Genomic DNA, 19,361 nt, shown 5'->3' with positions numbered 1-19,361 from the left:
GTGCAACGTGAACGTGCCGTTGGCATGTTGCAAGCTGGAAGATCAGTTATTGACGTCGCAAGAGCAATGGGATGCAGCCGTCGTACTGTGTATGACTTGCGATGTCGTCTACAAGAAACTGGCACCACTTCTGATCGCCCAAGGTCGGGTCGTCCAAGTGTGACGTCACGAGCAGAAGACCGTCAAATCGTCCTACGTCACCTACGTGACAGATTTCTGCCGGCTACACGAACCAGAGCTGAGATGTTTAGAGGTCGACTGTCCTCACGTACCATTCGAAATCGGTTGCGGGCTGCCAATCTCCATTCTTGACGTCCATATCGTGGGCCAATATTGAAGCCGTTTCATCAACGTCAACGTCTGCTGTGGGCCCAACGTCACCTCCGATGGACCCAGAGAGACTGGAATCGAGTCGTCTTTAGCGATGAATCCAGGTTTACCCTCAGATTCGCGGACGGCGGCATAGAGTCTGGAGACGACGTCGTGAACGGTATGCCCAATGTTGTGTACAGTAAGTCAACAGATTCGGGGGCGGAAGTTGCATAGTGTGGGGTGCTTTCTGTGGGAACAACCGTTCCCGACTTCTGGTCATCCGTGGAAACCTCACAGCTGCTGCTTACCGCGACCAGGTGCTCACCCCTGAACTCGTTCCTTTCATGGCGGCTCATGACCCAGGTCTACAGTTCCAGCATGATAATGCTCGGCCGCATACCGCGATGTTGACACGAAATTTCCTTCAAAACGCTGGAATCAACGTCATGGACTGGCCATCGAGGTCCCCTGACCTTAATCCAATAGAGCACGTTTGGGATGCACTTGGGAGAAGGCTTCGTGGTCTTAGGAACCAACCTCAGAATTTGCAGGAACTTGGCGCTGCCTTGCAAGAGCAATGGCGCAGAATCCCCAACCACGTGTTCACAAGCATCAGACAGTCGATGAGGAGACGGTGTTTGGCAGTGGTGAATGCGCGGGGCGGCAATACACAATATTGAACTGAGAAATTTCGCATTTTTATTCTTGTGACTTGACATTCTGCATACCCATGTTTTGGAACGGCGGTGTAGCCTAATGGAACTGATTATGGCACTGCCAGTGTATCGAGTACATCACACAGATCTCAGCAATGAAATAATAACAATTTAACCATCTTACCATCTCTTGTTCTTTTATAGTGCCCTGAAGAAAGAATGTGAAGTTTCCTTTCTGACTTTATATAGATGCAATTGTACAAAATATTACCTTTTGGACTTAAGGTCACAAAATGTCATTGAATCTTATGTTGTAAAACAAAATTTAAGTAAATGGGGAAATGTAATTATCATCCCAAAATGGGTTCCACAGGATGTATTACTTGTGTGAGATCAGTATATTTTGTACAATGCCCTGAAAATGCTATGACGTCATGAACTTGATGACGTCACATCAGTAGTACAGTGTTCAGAGATGTACATTTTTCATTGAAAGCAAATGAAGACTCAAGTTTTGTTGATAAATAGAATCTCACCCTCGTGCCTACTGATATCAATTAAATCAACACCCGTCGATAAAGGTAAAATATCCTTGGCAATCCTCGGGTATTTTATTTTATCAACTCGTGTTGATATATTTGATATCAGTGGGCACTTGGGTGAGGTTCTCTATATATCCGTGCACTTTGACTATGATTTATTTGTAAGCAATTTAAAGCAAATAACATAATCATTATTGAGGTTTCACTAGTTTTACAGGGACATCTGCGTTAGTTCGTTGAACTTCAGATGACCACAGATTTTGTTTGATAATTGGCTACACTCTCCATCACGTCATTTATCATTTATATCAAGTGAATTTGTATCTGTTCTCAAGAAAATCGGCACCCTTGAAGAACCACCTCCTTGTAGTGGGTGCTGGGTAACGCTAAGAGCTCTTCAACCTCCCGTGTGGGCCCGGAGGTATATTTGGTCCACCAACCTGTTTGCCGTCGGTTAAGCCCCTGTGCCGGTGGAGGACGGGAGTCTGGTTGAGGGCACTGGGAGCCTTGAACCGTGTTCCTGTTACCCAACACACCACTAGGACCCGTACTTCACCTAGACGGGCGGTAGAACTGGCCCGGTTCAATCGATCGGCTGGTCACGCCATGCCCTGTGCATAGGGAATATTTTTGCACATATAACTCTTTTGGGGTCTTGGCCATTTTGATTTTCTATTTATGAATTATTGATTTATTTAATTGCCTAGAGTCCTTTGCGAGAACCAGTGGCTCATGGGTCAATCTGGCATTATTGACCTCCATGTTCTGTTTGTCCTCAGGTAAATGTCTAGGGCGGAACCAGCCTTACTCTTATTCTGTTTGACTGTTGTAGCTACCTTTTTTTCTTTTGCTGGAGTATAGCATACCTGTAACCCTGGTGTTTGTAGTCGGTTTCCACTTCAACACCGTCCTTGAATAAATAAATGAATAAATAACTTTGATTGTTAGTGGCTATACCTTCAAAGGGGGTTGGCATCCGTGAAGAGCCACCTCCTCGTGGAGGGTGCTGGGTAAAACTTAGCGCTCTTTACCCCCCGTGTGGACCCGGGGACACAGTGGTCCACAGCACCCCATTGCTGGTCTTTAGACCGAATTAGGCAACCCTTTTGACGTGGGTTGCGCCCCTGTGTCGGTGGAGGAAGGGAGTGTGATAGTTGAGGGCATTAGGTCCAGGAACAGTGTTCCTTTGCCCAACACATTACTTCGCCCCTTACTTCACCTAGATGGGTGGTTGAATGGGCCCGGTTCAATCAATCGGCTGGTCATGCCAAGCCCTGTGTATGTCTATTTTGATACAGAAGTTTAAGACAGTATGTAAAATGTTTTGTCTGATGACTGGGCTTATGGTTATTTTCAAATTCGGAAATATTTCAGTTTTGTAATTTGCCTAAAGTCCTATGCCCAGAAGGCGGTGGCTCATGGGCCAGGCTGGTGGAGTAATTATTAATTATTCTGCTGGAGTATATCATCCAAGTATCCTTGGTGCTGCAAGTTGGAAATCCACTTGTTATTAGCATTGTCTATATGCACTCCGTTGTGGGTGGGGGAGCTTGGATGATGAACCAATATACCAACAATCATGGATTACCAAACCCCCAACAAACAAAAACAAACGTCCACTGGAAAATGATGATCAGCAACGACCCTCTATACTCATTGATTATTGGCCACGTTTTTTGGTAATCGAGACTCTTGACAAGACTCCTTTAAAATTAAATACATATGTAATTATATAAGGTGTCTCTGACATTGCAGGTGTGGATAAAAAAACCAACATCAAACGCTTGGGCTTAGGATCGATGCTAGCTGAATGTAGCAAAAAAACAGCAAGCTATGAACCTGTTATCAACTGATATGTTTATCGGAGTCCCGGTGTTAGTTTCTGCTCACAGAACGCTGAATACTAGCAAAAGTACTGTTCGAGACCGTGAGCATCTTCTAGCAGACATGACTGAGCTCGATGTTGTATCCGAGATTAAAGATCAAGGAGTACCTTACGTCAAACGTTTTACAACTCGGTAAACATAATGAAACTGTCCAAACCAATACCTATCTGTTTTCATTTTCAGCTCCAAATCCTCCAAAGTCAATACTGCAATCTGAATGTTGACTTATGTATTTCAAATCCTCTGCGCTGTTTTAAGTGTCAAAAGTACGGACATGGTGTTAATACTTGCACATTGTCTGTTACATGTGCTCACTGTACTGAGAATACATGTGCAAACTGTTCTGGAAGTCATTCGTCCTTTCCTGAAGAATGTCCAATTTGGAAAAGGCAAATGGACTTTAATAAAATCAAATTTTCCCGGAACGTCCGTTTGGCAGAAGCCAAAAAGATTGTCCAATCTACTGAACACACTGAAACTTACGCCCCTGTCACCAAAACACCTGAAACGTCCTCAAAACGAACAACTTAACCAATAATGACTTCGTCAAGCTCATGTCAGGCTGACCTGACATTGGTGAATACAGATATTCCCCAGCCTATCTCTCCTGAACAGTCTACTCAGTTTCTACCGAACAGATCGTATCTCCAACAAACAACACTTCTTCTCAGTCTGACAGAAATGAAAAACAACCTGCAAAATAAAATTCAAGACAAAAACAGAAACGTCCAAATGAAATCAAACACCTAAATGATCAGATAATAACATAAAATTGTTTAACAAGTTTGGATCACTGGAGGAAATGGATGTATCTGATTACACCAATCAAAGGACACATAGCGTGTCGCCCTCACAGAAAGTGCGGGGTAGATCCCCAATCAACCCACCTAAACGACAGTCCGTTCCAAACATATAGTACAGTGGAATTGTAGAGGATTAAGGACCAATTTTATTGAGTTACAGATATTAGTCCAAGATTTTGCACCATCAGCTTTCTGTCTGCAGGAAACCTATCTGAAGCAGGCAAATATTTTAAATTTACGTTGCATATAATTCTTTTTCGACTCCTGGTGACAGGGCCACTGGAGGGTCTTCAATACTTATTAAGCAGGACGTTATCCATAGTCCTGTAACACTCACAACTACTCTCCAAGCCGTTGCAGTGAGACTTACTCTTCACGTTACCTTTACACTATGCTCTCTGTATATTCCGCCTTCTTCAACACTCCAGCAGTCTGATCTTCAAGCTCTCTATGACCAACTTCCTAAAACTTTTATTATAATGGGTGATCTCAATGACCATAACCCGATCTGGGGTGGTACAGACACTAACTCAAAAGGTAAAATGCTGGAAGATTTCATCGCCAAACATGATTTGTGTATATACAATGAGGATTCAAGCACTTATCTGCACCCTGCAACCGGCACCTACTCTTCTCTAGATTTGTCTCTTGCAGACTCTAGTCTACTTAATGAATTTGCCTGGTCAGTCCACAATGACCTCTGTTGAAGTGACCATTATCAGAAATGAATGCATCTGACTCTCCATCGTATATAAGATGGAATTTGTCCAAGGCAGACTGGTCTTTATTTCAAACTTTATGCACATCTAAACTAAGACCCGAATGTTTCAGTGATATAACTGATCCTATTCAGTTTTTTTCTGACGTTTTAAATGAAATTGCTGATGAGTGTATACTAAAGTCCTTCACATGTTCGGAAACCATGGTTTAATACCGATTGGTCCGTAAGTACCAAAACTTTCAAAGTCAGTTCAAACTTACCAGGATTTTTAAACGTAACATTCGTGTTATTTTAATTGTGGCTAACATTTCTTACAATCACCAACAGCTGAAGGGTGGAGTAAATCCAACTAGGGTCCATGCAGGTAGCAAAGGTAAGTCCCCATGGTCCCTGGTATGGTGATCTACTTTCAGGTGTTGGCGATCTATAGCCTGTTTTTATCTCGTATTGTCCAAATAGTGCTATGAGTTTTAACTTTCCATGCTAGTTTTAACTCTTATTGTGATATTCTAGTTATTTTACTGTCCTTTGTCGACAGGTTTATATAATATACACGTTTTATTTGAATGTCAAATATGTTCTCGTCACGAATATGGCTGAAATATTGCCGATGCGACGTTAAATCTTAACTCACTCGCTCACTTAATAGCGATTGTAGGCAAGCAAGGAAAACGAGGAAAAAGGCAGATAATTATTTCCGCCATCACCCAACTGTCCACAACTTAAATAAATTAAAAACTAATTGTCCAGACTTTAGTAGGAAATATACGCCGCATAAGGACCCAGAACTATCATTAAATGCCACTCCCACCAAAGTTGTAAGTGAGGCCAAATTCTTGGGTCTAATTTTCGAGTCTTATTTTACCTTCTTGCCACACATTAAATCCCTTAAAAGTAAATGCCTGAAGGCACTAGATTTGTTAAATGTTGTTTCCAATTCTAAGTGGGGAGGGGATCACACTACCCTCCTTCACTTATACAGATCATTGGTAAGATCTAAACTTGATTATGGCTCCATCGCATACTGTAGAGCCTGCAAAAGCAACTTAAAACTACTTGATTCTGTCCACCACCAAGGCCGAAGACTTTGTCTTGGGTCTTTTAGAACTTCTCCCGTTGACAGTCTCTATGTTGAGGCAGATGAGCCTTCACTTACCCAACGCCGTATAAACTTATCTTTACAATATATTACAAAACTGTATTCTAACGAGTTTAACCCTGCTTTTAATTGTGTCAGTAATCCTCTCTCTGAGGATGTGTACAACAAAACGGCTTCTCTTGTTCCGCCTCTTGGGCTAAGAATTCAACCATTCATTTCTGCTGCCGGCATTGAGCTGGACAATATAGCTTCTTCACGTCTTCTTTGTTCTCCTCCTTGGCAATTAGTGAGGCCACAAGTTGACCACACACTGGCGAAGTTTACGAAAGCAGAAACTAATGAACTACAATATAAACAAGAATATAATCAATTAAAAAGTACATATAATACATACCAAACCTTATTTACAGATGGATCCAAGGATGGTGGCGCAGTGGCATGTGCACTGTAATTGGATCCAGAACAATATCTTCTTGACTATCAAATAACAGCAAACGCCATATTAACAGCTCTTCAATATATTAATAAACACCTTAAATATAGACAATACAAAATATTTTCCGATTCTCTTTCGTGTCTTCAGTTTATTAAAAATCTTTCTCGTAAACATCAACTTTTAATCGAAATTATTGAATTATACAATGAGCTTGCTACTGGCCAATGCGACATCGTCTTTGTTGGCTACCCAGCCATGTTAGCATTTCTGGGAATACAATGGCCGATCACTCAACAAGTCTGTGACACCACTTCTTCTTCCTTACTCTGATTACAAAGCTAGCATTAGAACTTACATCCGTGATCTGATGCAAAAGAATGACTGACTGACTGAGTTTGGTTTTACGCCGCTTTTAGCAATATTGCAGCAACATCACGGCGGGGGGCACCAGAAATGGGCTTCACACAATGTACCCATATGGGGATTCGAACCCGGGTCTTCGGCGTGACGAGCCAACGCTTTAACCACCAGGCTACCCCACTGCCCTGATGCAAAAGAAGTGGGACACCCAAGTAGGTATTAACAAATTACACGCAATAAAATGAACTATCGGTTTCACCTACTTGGTTTGTCAGTCCAGATTTGAAGAGGTCATCATTCGACGATGTCGTATTGGCCGCACAAGATATACTCATGAGTACCTATTAAAAGGTGAGGATCGTCCGTTTTGCATCCCTTGTGATGAAAGAATCACGGTCAAGCTTGTCTTGCTTGACTGTGTTGAATATTCCATCACAAGGGGTATATATTTCAAATCACGAACTATGAAGGATCTTTTTAATAATGTCGGTTCTCATTTAATTATTGCATTTTTAAAAGAATTAGATTTATTTAATGATTTGTAAATAGATAAATGGTATTTTAAACATGGTAGTATAAATTAGTCACTGCCATTGTTAGTAGCTGTATCCTCGAAGGGGGTAAAAGTATAGTAAAATTTTTGTCCTCCTGAGCGGGTACGTAAGTCCCAAAACTTTCAAATTAAATTTTTGCTTACCCGATTTTTATACGTAGTATATTTGTTCCTTTAAAATTCGACTAAACTTTTTCCCAAAATCGCCAGCAGCTGAAGGGATGGTGTAAATCCAACTAGGGTCCATGCAGGTAGCAAAGGTACTGTAAGTCCCCATGGTCCCTAGTATGGTGATCTACCTCCAGTTGTTGGCGATCTATAGCCTATTTTTATATTGTGTTGTCCCTATAGTTGAAATGTTTTAGATTTACTTACCAGTTTTACATGTATATCTGTGATATTTTAGTTGTTTTACTGTCCTTCGTCGGCAGGTTTTAAAATATAGTAATATTGTCGATGCAATGAAAGTTTAACTCACTCATTCACTCATTCACTCATAGCCTCTGCAATTAACTACTATTCTCATTGCATGAATACAGTTGAAACCGTAACATTTATCCTCTGTCCCATAATCAAACCGCTGATCTGAGAAAGATAAAGGCACTTACTTTCCGGTCCAGAATTATATTATGTCCACCATCTCACATGGGCTTGTCACGCTAAGGAACAGCGTTAGAAAGACATATAGGTATATAGACCCTACCCTAGCACTATATAAAAGGAAAGGGATGTAACGACGGAACCACCCCCTCCTCAATCAAAGTTAGATTGACCATGTAAACTATTTTAAGGCCCCGTCGAGGCCTACGGATCGAAAGCGAGATGATTTCCCTACAAAATGAACTATAAATGGTCACAACCAGATCAGTATTTCCAAAGTTACACGCCACGACTCACCGAAAACAGCTACAGGGGGTAAGGGGTTACTGACTTTGCCTACAGTAGTGGATGGGTGACCAGATTTAACCAGCGACATGGAATTAAGACGCACAAAATTCATGGTGAATCAGCCTCAGCCCGACAGAGTTCTGTAGACGCAGGTAGAGAAGAATTGCAGCAAATCCTGGCTGAATACAATCCGTGTGACGTCTACAACTGTGGTGAAACTGGCTTGTTTTACAAAATTGAACCCAATACCACACTGAGCACTTGTCCTATGTCTGGCAAGAAACAAGCAAAAGATCGTCTTACTGTTATGCTTGTGGTGAACGCATCAGGCACTGACAAACCTTAACCACTGGTAATATGGAAATTTAACAGGCCCAGATGTTTTGGTAGAACTTTTGATCCTAATTCTGTGTGCCACTGGTATTCAAACAAGAAGGTTTGGATGACAGCACTGATCTTCAAAGACTGGCTTGTGAAGTTTGATAGGCACATGCGCAGACAGCGACGACAAGTGATATTGCTGATTGACAAAGCCCCTTCCCATGCCTCCGTAGATCTCACCAACGTAAAGCTTCACTATCTGCCTCCGAATACAACATCCCACATTCAGCCCCTAGATGCAGGAATCATAAAGAATTTCAAACTTCTTTACAAGAAGCAGCAGATGAAACTTCATCTTGACAACGCCAGCACAGACACGCCAGTACCACTTGATATCAAGCAAGCCCTACTGTTTATCCGATCAGCGTGGAGAGATGTAAAACAACCAACGATCATCAACTGCTGGCGTCATGCAAAAATCCTGCCACCTACTGACAGCCAGATCGAGCCCGATAATGAACCAACTGAAGACGTCCGAGATTTACAGGAAACTCTTGACAAGCTATACCCGGATGCACCCGTACCTGTCAGTGACTTCATAGAATTAGACGCAAATCTGCCATGTGAGGAAGCCATGACAGAAGATGAAATCATCGAGATTGTCCGACCTACTGCTGAAGAAGAAACAACAATCAACACTGAAGAAGACCAGACAACCGAGCCAGTCATTCCCAAGCTACCTCAGGTCAAAACATTGCTGAACACTTTACAGACATTTGTGACATACAACTTAGACGTGTTTGATGTGAGTGACCTGGACTTCATCGACACGTTGAAAACTAAAATGCAGAAGACCTCAGAAAAAAATGAACAACAAAAAACCCTCAAAGACTATTTCAAATTTTAAATTATTGTTCACCAGACATCCATATGTTACTGTGGAACTAGTTGTATGCAAACAGTGACTCATTCAACATCCGGGTCATAATGGCTGCTGAGAGTGAACTAGCGACGACTGGTAAAAACAAACGTGAGTTTTGTGCCAATGTGATTTTGAAATCGATACGAAACTGATTGATTATGTGATTTTATGTGTACATGTATGTTATGCCATCTATGATTGTTAATAAATGATATCAAGGATGTATTGTTATATTTTTTATTACTGAATGTTTTTACAAACGAAGACGATAACCAGATCTACAATTTCTGATATTTTCTGACATTTTCATTAATCCGACATTTTCGTTAATCCGACATATTTCTCTGCAACCACAAGTGTCGGATTAACAAGAGTTGACTGTACCTCCGCAATTCCAAGCCAAAATCATGGATCACCCAAGACAGCGAAAGCTCACCTTTTAAATTCGTTTATTAATTCCAGCCACGTTGACAGCACCTATCTAGGGCTAGATTCGATTGGCAGCGGCATTCCACGGGTCTAAACCCTTATTGCAACATCTACAAATCATTTCCTTGACAGTAAGCAGGCACTTTCTCCAAAACCATCGGCAATCATACTCACTTGTCGGCCATAGATGGCTTTAAAAATAGTTTACGTGGTGAAATCTAACGTTGATTGAGGAGGGGTAGGTTCCGTCGTTACATCCCTTTCCTTTTAAATAGTACTAGGGTAGGATTAATATACCTATATGTCTTTCAAACGCGGTTTCTAAGCATGACACGCCCCTGTTCACCATCTTCATTCCTATTCCCTTCAAAATTGTGATCCAAGATGTATAACGAGTAAAAACATTGTGTTACAGCACCATCTCTGTGCGACCTCCATAATGCCTCAAAGTCCGGCGAACTGTCAAAGGTGAAATTCGTCTTGTCACAGGAACAGGCAGACATTGATTGCAAAGACCGGATTGGTAGAACACCTGTGATGTGGGCAGCTGGTATGGGACATATAGATGTGGTTGAGTTACTTGTGACTAAAGGGGCTAACTTGTCACTCGTTGATAGTCTCGGGGTCAACATCCTTCACGCAGTCTGTCTGGGTGGATATGTAGAGGTGGTGAAGTATGTCCTCTCCCAGGCAGAGTTCGTTGCGGGAGAACACCTGTGATGCTGGCGGCAGAGAAAGGACATAAAGAAGTGGTGGAGTTACTAGTTGGAAAAGGGGCTGGTGTGTCACTCGTTGATACAAGAGGTAACAACATCCTTCACTGTGCCTGTAGGGGAGGGGATGTTGACGTGGTGAAGTACATCGTCTCAAAGAAAATGGTTGATATCAACAGTAGGGAATGGAAGAACAAGACATCTTTAATGGTAGCAGGCCTGTGGGGACATAAAGCAGTGGTAAAGTTACTCGTAAAACAGGGAGCTAATCAGTCACTCAGGGATAAACGCGGCGACAACATCCTTCACTTAGCCTGTCAGGGAGGACATGTGGAAGTAGTGAAGTACATCATCTCGCTCGACACGACTGATATCAACTGTAGAGGTTGGAGGAAAAGGACACCAGTTATGTGTGCAGGACGACATGGACATAAAGGCGTGGTTGAGATACTCGTTAACAATGGAGCTAATCTGTCGCTCAGAAATTCACGTAGTAACAACATCCTTCACTTTGGATGTCAGGGGGGACAAGTGGAGGTGCTGAAATATGTCCTGTCTCAGAACACGGTGGACATCAACAGTAGAGGATATGGCAACAAGACACCAGTCATGGTAGCAGGGAGAAGGGGACATAAAGATGTGGTTGAGTTACTCGTAATGCATGGAGCTAATCTGTCACTCAGGGATAAAAGCGGTGACAACATCCTTCACTATGTCTGCACGGGAGGACGAGTGGAGGTACTGAAATATGTTCTCTCACGGAAGACGGTGGACATCAACAGTAGAGGATCTAAGAACAGGACTCCAGTGATGGTAGCAGGGCGAATGGGATATAAAGACACGGTTGAGTTACTCGTTGATCACAGAGCTAATCTGTCACTCAGTGATGCACGCAGTGACAACATCCTTCACTTAGGAAGTGCATGGGGACATGTGGAGGTGCTGAAATATGTCCTCGCACGAGACACGGGTGATATCAACAGAAGAGGAAATGACAACAAAACACCAGTTATGGTAGCAGGAGAAAGGGGACATAGGAACGTGGTTGAGTTATTCGTAATACATGGAGCTAATTTGTCACTTAGAGATAGAAGCGGTAACAACATCCTTCACTTAGGATGTGCAAGGGGACATGTGGAAGTTCTGAAATATATCATCTCACAGGCCACAGTTGACATCAACAGTAGAAGAAATGATAACAGGACACCAGTGATGATAGCCGGACGATGGGGACATAGGGACGTGGTAGAGTTACTCGTTGATCACAGAGCTAATCTGTCACTCAGAGATGTACACGGTTACAACATCCTGCATTTAGGATCTTATGGAGGACATGTGGAGGTACTGAAATATGTCCTGTCACAAGACACGGAAGATATCAACAGTAGAGGAAATGACAACAAAACACCAGTGATGGTAGCAGGAGAAAGGGGACATAAAGACGTGGTTGAGTTATTTGTAAAACGTGGAGCTAATTTGTCACTTACAAGCAAACAACATACTTCACTACCGGGAGGACTTGTGATGGAAATATATCCTCTAGCACTGTGGACTAGAAGAAATGATAACAGGACACCAGTGATCATAGCCGGACGATGGGGACATAGGGACGTGGTAGAGTTACTCGTTGATCAGAGAGCTAATCTGTCAATCAGAGATGTACACGGTTACAACATCCTGCATTTAGGATCTTATGGAGGACATGTGGAGGTGCTGAAATATGTCCTGTCACAAGACACGGAAGATATCAACAGTAGAGGAAATGACAACAAAACACCAGTGATGGTAGCAGGAGATAGGGGACATAGAGACGTGGTTGAGTTACTCGTGAAAAAAGGAGCTAATCTGTCACTCAGAGATGCACGCAGTAACAACATCCTTCACCTGGCCTGTCGGGGAGGGCATGTTGGTGTTGTGAAATATGTCCTGTCAGAGGGCACTGTTGACGTCAACGCGAAGAACGACAAGGGAGAGTCAGCTGCCACAATAGCGACAACACTTGGACGACAGCACGTTCTGGAGGTTCTTCTGTCACACGGTGTTAACATGTAACAGGTACAATAAATAAATGACTGAACGAATGAATGAAGAACAGGCACCGTCACTGAGGTTAATGAATTACTAACGTGTTGCGTACATACATGTACATACATACTGAAATATTGACAAGTGAAGGCATACTGACGATTTGAATCCCTACGTGGGTAAAACTATAATGACGACTTCAATACATACATGTGGTACAGACACATTCAGGGCTTGAGGGCACAGAAAAAAGATATATTGACGTTAACAAAGATATGTAGTGTTAAAGATATACTGACGACTTGAATACAAACCAGTGGTGCAGAAATATTGACGAGTTCAATCCCCAGATGAGTACTGATATATTGACGACTTGAACACATCTGGTAGAGACATAATAATGAGTTCAATCCCCAGATGAGTGCAGACTTATGGACGACTTGATCACATCTGGTAGAGACATAATAACGAGTTGAATCCCCAAATGAGTGCAGACATATGGACGACCTGATCACATCTGGTAGAGACATAATAACGAGTTGAAACCCTTGATAAGTACAGACATATTGACGGGTTGTAGACATACATGTGGTAAGGACATATTGACCATTAGAGTACATGCATGTGGTACTGACATATTGACGAGTTGAATCCCAACATGAGAACAGACATATTTACGATTGAATATATACATGCTGTAGAGATATCTTGACATCAGGAACAATATATGTGTGTAATGAAAGCACATGTCAAAGACATATTAACGTGAAACATACATTCACTGCGGTGACACGTATAATGGTGTTTTGAAAGCATATATGTGGTACACGCTCTTTAGCATTAGAAACAAATATCCACAAGATACAATTTGATATATACTAGGCATCATTAATAAAGGGTCAAGTGATATATAGCTTATGTAAAGAAAAGGTTCTCAGGAATAATAGAACTAAGAGTGTCATCATAATGCTTAATGTGTTGACACATCCTGACATACGGGCAAAAAGTTCAAACAGCACTAGCAAACATCAGTTGTATAGACCAACCCCAAAAATGAAAATTACAAACATGAAACACTTGTTCATTCAATATCTTGCGTACCCTTCTCGTGCGTCCAAGACACAGGTGCAGCCTTGTTGTCATGCTCCTTATCAAGTTCATAAAGGAAGCTTGCATTCCATTCCTCTACTATAGCTCTACGGACTTCTGGGAGATCCAATGGTGCTGGGTGACGTGTACACACGCCGACCGAGTTCATCCCAGGCATGCTCAATTGGGTTGAGGTATGGCGAGCATGCTGGCCACTCCATCCGCTCTACACCCTACTAGCTAAGGAATTCCGAGACAATCCTTGCCCTATGAGGCCTAGTGTAGTCCTCTTGCAGTAAAGAGGGTCGACCATAAAAGCCATGCATAGCTTGCAGGAATGATACTGCTGTAGGACTGCCATAACGCTGTCCGGTAGGATTACCTTCAACCACGTGCTGTGGAGTACGTCCAGTAGGAGTTATCCCTGCCCAAACCATGATCGATCCCCCGCGAAATCGGTTATGCGTGGCCACTGTGATTCGCTTTCCATTGCGACGATAAATCCTAGTGGTTAAAGCGTTCCCTTGTCACGATTCCCAACATGGTTACAATGTGTGAAGCCCATTCCCGGTGTCTCCCGCCATGATATTGCTTAAATATTACCAAAAGCGTCGTAAAACTAAACTTACTCACTCACTCCTTTGTGAAGAGCACACGAGACCATTGACGTTGATTCCAGCGGCCATGATGTCTACGCCATCTCAAACGCACCTGCCTGTGACGTGGCATCAGTGGTGGACGTAGCCTGGCTGCCCTTAGACGTCGACGAACCGTGCTCCTGGATATCCTCACATTGTTAACATTGAAGTTTTCTGTCTGAAGCTCTGCTCCGTTAAATTATCTGTTACGTAACGCAGTGTTAATCACGTGTCTATCATCTCGGACTGTTGTGACTCTGGGGCGACCTGGTCGAAGTGCGTATTCCACTGACCCATTGGCTTGAAATCTCTGCCACAGTCTACCAGTTGCACTCGGACTCGCATTGACAATTTGAATAAAAATGTTCCAAAAAAAGAACGTTAAAGAAAGTAATAATGACATTTCAACGGTCGGATGTGTTTTTTCTATACTGTTAAGAAAGTTTGTAAGACATTCATTTGTATATATATATATATACTCATAGAAACGAATAAGGGAACATATGCACTCCTTTCCATGAGTACATTTCAAACAAAAAATTGTTACCTATAGCTTGGCCTTTCATTAATGACGTCGAGTATATATCAAATTGTATCTTGTGGATATTTTATATTTTTTTCTAATGTTACAGAGTGTGTACAACATATATGTTTCCAAACACCATTGTATGAGTCACCCCAATGCATATAGTTCAAGCCACCTGTGCAACACTTGTTTGTGCTTAGAGAAGTTTTTAACCAGTCCTTTCATGGGTTTTTTCCTTCTTTTTTTACAGGTATACGCTATTGTAAAACGAAACAAATCTCCAACTGTTAGTTGACAATTTAAGTTAGCCTTCGTAGTGACAATTAGCGCCATCTGCCCATCAAACTTGATTCCGACAAGTCAGCGAGCATCTCGTTGAAAACCAGCGAAATCCTCTCAAATTCAAATTTTCGATCAGATTGTGCTCAACAGAAGCTTTCACGTTGCATGTTCCTATATGAGTGTATAATCATGTACAATTATGTAGTATAATATTCAACAACTGGCGTGGACACATTACGTTCAGTTTAAGTACTCAAAACAGCGACGACCACTACTTTTTCAGGCACATTACATTTAACGCAACAACAACTGCTCCCTTCCTAGTGGCAGCGCAGCAAGTGAGGAATGGGCAACTGAGTTGTAAAAGACTTCATTCAAAGGATTAACCGATAATGCGTTGATTGATGATTACTGTTATGTACATGTATGTAGGTTTACTATTTTGTAGTTTGTAATGTGCATTATAATGCTGTTCACTGACTATCTTAACATGTAATCATCAATTAACAAAACTGTTGGCTGTACCTCTTAATTGTATATTCTTTGTTATGATCTACCGCTTCGATCCTCCGATATGTACGAGAATTACAAAACAGTCGAAATTATAGTATAAATTGTGATTTCCAGAAATAAAGGGCGATCCATATTTCAACATGTTCAAACTTGGAGTTTTGTTTCCTTACGAAGTGTGATGTTGTCCCCAACTAGTTACGGTGTACAAACGATAAAATATAAGCACTTGAGTAATCCACCTTGTCTTATAACAACTCTACCCATATATGCTGTTGTTTATGGAGATAAAGGTATACTGATTCTTCAGCACAACTTCTGTTGTTTATGATCAGACAGAAATATGACAGATTATGGATTCTTTGCATGTAAACATATGCTTATGGATGTTATCCCTGCCTTGGGACAGTGTAGTCTTGTGTTTCAGAAGGGAGATCTGGATGCTGCTGCCATCACCCTTGTTTTGTCTGCTTAAGGATAGCATCAAGAACGCAAGAACAGGAAAGATACATTACCAGAGATAATTTAGGAATGGACTGAGAGTCAGTGAAGTTGAAATCAGAAGAAAGTTGTGTTTCAGGGTGCCGTTGTACAAAACAACCATAGTGCTGAGACTACATTAAGTATATGTTAATGTATGGCAGTTGTGGTCACCGTAGCGCTAAGATCGCTTGTACAACAACATCCTGGAACAGATTGTATCTTTCTCATATTCAGATCACCAGAAATCCTACACAGAGTCATTGCTTGACAATCTGGACAACAACCTGAACAAACGTTTCCCACCAGACAAACACCAGTGACAAAATCATTTGAAGGGTTGGTTTAAGAGCCCTCTGCTAACTTACAACTAGTGCGTAACTATAAATATATATTACTATAAACAACAATACATCCTAAAAACGGGCTATAGATCGCCAACAACTGAAAGTAGATAACCACGCTAGAGACCACGGGACGATGCTGCTTTTGCTACCTGCATCGATTCTAGATGGATTTAATCCATTCCTTCAGTTGTTAGCGACTGTATGCAAAGTTAGCCATTTATTTAAAATCGACATATATACTGCGACTAAGAACTGTGGTATTGCCATATACATATTTGAAACATGTGGGCTTGCATACCCTCTCAGGGGGACAATGTTTTGCAACACTTCAACCCCCAACAAAAAGGGCATGTCCACAAACAATCTCAGTTAAAAATAATATTCTACCGTTTCATAAAATATGTAACTATATACATAAGCAAATATGGATTAATTCTATTCCTGTTTAAAAGCACAATATCAAAGGAGAATTAACATTTTTAAAAGATCCTGGATCGTTCTGACATTGAAATATTTTTCAATTGAGATGTAAATATCAATACAGTGAAGCAGCGCATGACACGTACCAGGTTAGACAGTTTTAAAGACTGCTGCGATAAGTCACCATTTTGTCGCATAGGTCACACAGACCCATTTAACGACTTCAACTGGAATCTCTCTGGACAAGACGAATTTGCTGACAATCCAGCGTCTTGTTTTCTAATGTTTAAACATGGTAGCATTTTCTGTTGTAACTGCAACTCGGTTATCTCAGGGTTTTCAGATATTTAACGTACCAATTACCAGTAGTTTATTTCCAAATTGTCTTTTTCCTATATACCGTTTAAGATTTGTTTTGGTTTTCATCAATATGGAATTAAACTAACATTTTATATACAGTTTAAGATTAATTTCGGTTTTCATCAATATGGAATTAAACTAATATTTTTTTTCATCTATAATAAGTCTCAAAATGTATACAAAAATGACTCAAATACATCTTAAACTGAAGAATCCGTGACAAGTACTAGCATCCTTTGGTGTTCACGGTGTCTACCAGTTGTTTGAACATGCATGCAAACCTTGCTGTCAGTACCCCTGGTGGAATGAGTGAGTTTAGTTTTACGCCACACTCAGCAATATTCCAGCAATATGGCGACGGTCTGTAAATAATCGAGTCTGGGCCAGACAATCCAGTGCACCTGCACAATTGGGAACCGATGACATGTGTCAACCAAGTTAGGGAGTCTGACCACCCGATCCCGTTAGTCGCCTCTAACGGCAAGCATGGGTTACTGAGGTTCAATTCTGACCCGGACCTTTACGGGTATGGTTGAATGAAATTGATGTAAAACACATGAAGGACCCCAGAAACCTCAGAGTAAATTAATCCCAGTGAAGAGAATTTTAGGCACAGTGTTCAAGTTATAAGTTAATTGGCCATATATAGATTTATTCTTATGAAACCCGTATGTTTGTTTTATAATTACATTACCTAAACATGCCGGACAGCGCACGTAAAATCTCAAAAGCAAACTCGCAATAGCGTCGGAGAAGACTCTCAGTTGAAAACATGAGAGCCGCGTATTTACGAATGTGTATTTGAATCGTTCAACGTTCATGACCCATCCTTATCAAATATGCTTGTTAACTTCTAATTAGGCAGACAGATCTGGTAGACATGTTCTTTGTAGAGTGGTGACGAATGTACTGTAAATATGCTTATTAACTTCCATTTAAGCAACACAAATTTGGTAGAAATGTTCTTTGTGGGTCAGTGACGAATGTACTGTCTACTGGAAGTACGAATAAGATATATGTTTACGTTTACACGCTTTCATAATATGTGGCCTAGTCACCTTAGGCATACCCAAACACTGTGCAGATTGGCTTTTGTTGTTAGGTAAAAATGCATTCCTAAACCATTAGCAAATGACAACAAATTCATTGTTTAGATTTACGGTTATTCTCATGATGGCCTCAGGGTTTGGACAGAATGACGCGAGTTACAAGGAAATCGATGGAGACGTGTCGTTTTCGGGTCGTAAGTGCGAAAGAAGGTCGCCAATTGAAGGGTTGCAAATCTGTTATGTCCGGTGTTTTCCGATCGCCATACACACGAGAACAAGGACAGATAAGTTCGCAACGAATCAAAATGATTCATTGGAACAAGTAATCAAGATCAGACCAGACTCGAACCATTTGAAAATATACCCTTAACTCGAGTAGAGTGGTGCGGAATTTCCAATCGACGGAGGCAAATCACTTTCACTCAGTTTCCCACGATAAGACGAGCCTATCCTGTCTTGTGATGAAGTTGAGTTTGGTTGGTTGGTCGGTTTAATGTTTAACGCCACACTCAGTAATATACCAGCTACATGGCGGCGGTCTGGCAATAATCGAGTCTGGACCAGACAATCAGGTGATCAACAGCATGATCATAGATCTACGTAATTAGGATACGATGACATATGTCAACCAAGTCAACGACCCTGACCACCCGATCCCGTTAGTCGCCTCCTACGACAAGCATGGGTTACTGAAGATCAGTTCAAACCAGGATCTTCACGTAGTGAGAGAGCAGTGCAGGAATGTGATGTGAACAGTTTGCAGTCACGGTCGCCTGACCTTTCGAAGAAGCAGGCTGGAGTCCGAGCTTACATTCTCCGTGAAAACACATGACTACGATTCGATTAGGTAACTGGTGTATATATAATAAGCTTGATGGAAACTTCTTGTCGTGGGTTCGATTCCTGATTCACCTCCTTCATGTTTCTGGGGTAGTCAGTTGCCTATGTTTCACCAAAGAGGCAAATGTCTTTACCCCTGCATCATTGTTTTACA

General features: G+C 41.6%; 2 protein-coding genes across 2 annotated transcripts; both read left to right on the top strand.

The window, feature by feature from the left end:
* Positions 1-8,698: 8,698 nt before the first annotated feature.
* LOC124276398 (tigger transposable element-derived protein 6-like) lies at positions 8,699-9,484 on the top strand. Its single transcript, XM_046712040.1, has one exon. The coding sequence runs from the start codon at positions 8,699-8,701 to the stop codon at positions 9,482-9,484; it is 786 nt and encodes a 261-aa protein (XP_046567996.1).
* Positions 9,485-10,647: 1,163 nt separating this feature from the next.
* On the top strand, positions 10,648-12,693 carry LOC124276397 (ankyrin repeat and KH domain-containing protein mask-like). The gene has a single exon (XM_046712039.1). It carries the CDS (start codon positions 10,648-10,650, stop codon positions 12,691-12,693), a length of 2,046 nt encoding a protein of 681 aa, XP_046567995.1.
* The last annotated feature ends 6,668 nt before the right edge of the window (positions 12,694-19,361 follow it).

Source organism: Haliotis rubra, unplaced genomic scaffold, assembly GCF_003918875.1.
Source record: "Haliotis rubra isolate DU_JTF1 unplaced genomic scaffold, ASM391887v1 Scf209, whole genome shotgun sequence".
Classification (NCBI taxonomy): Eukaryota; Metazoa; Mollusca; class Gastropoda; order Lepetellida; family Haliotidae; genus Haliotis; species Haliotis rubra.
Note: the sequence above shows the minus strand (reverse complement) of the source record. Positions and strands in the feature narration are given on the sequence as shown.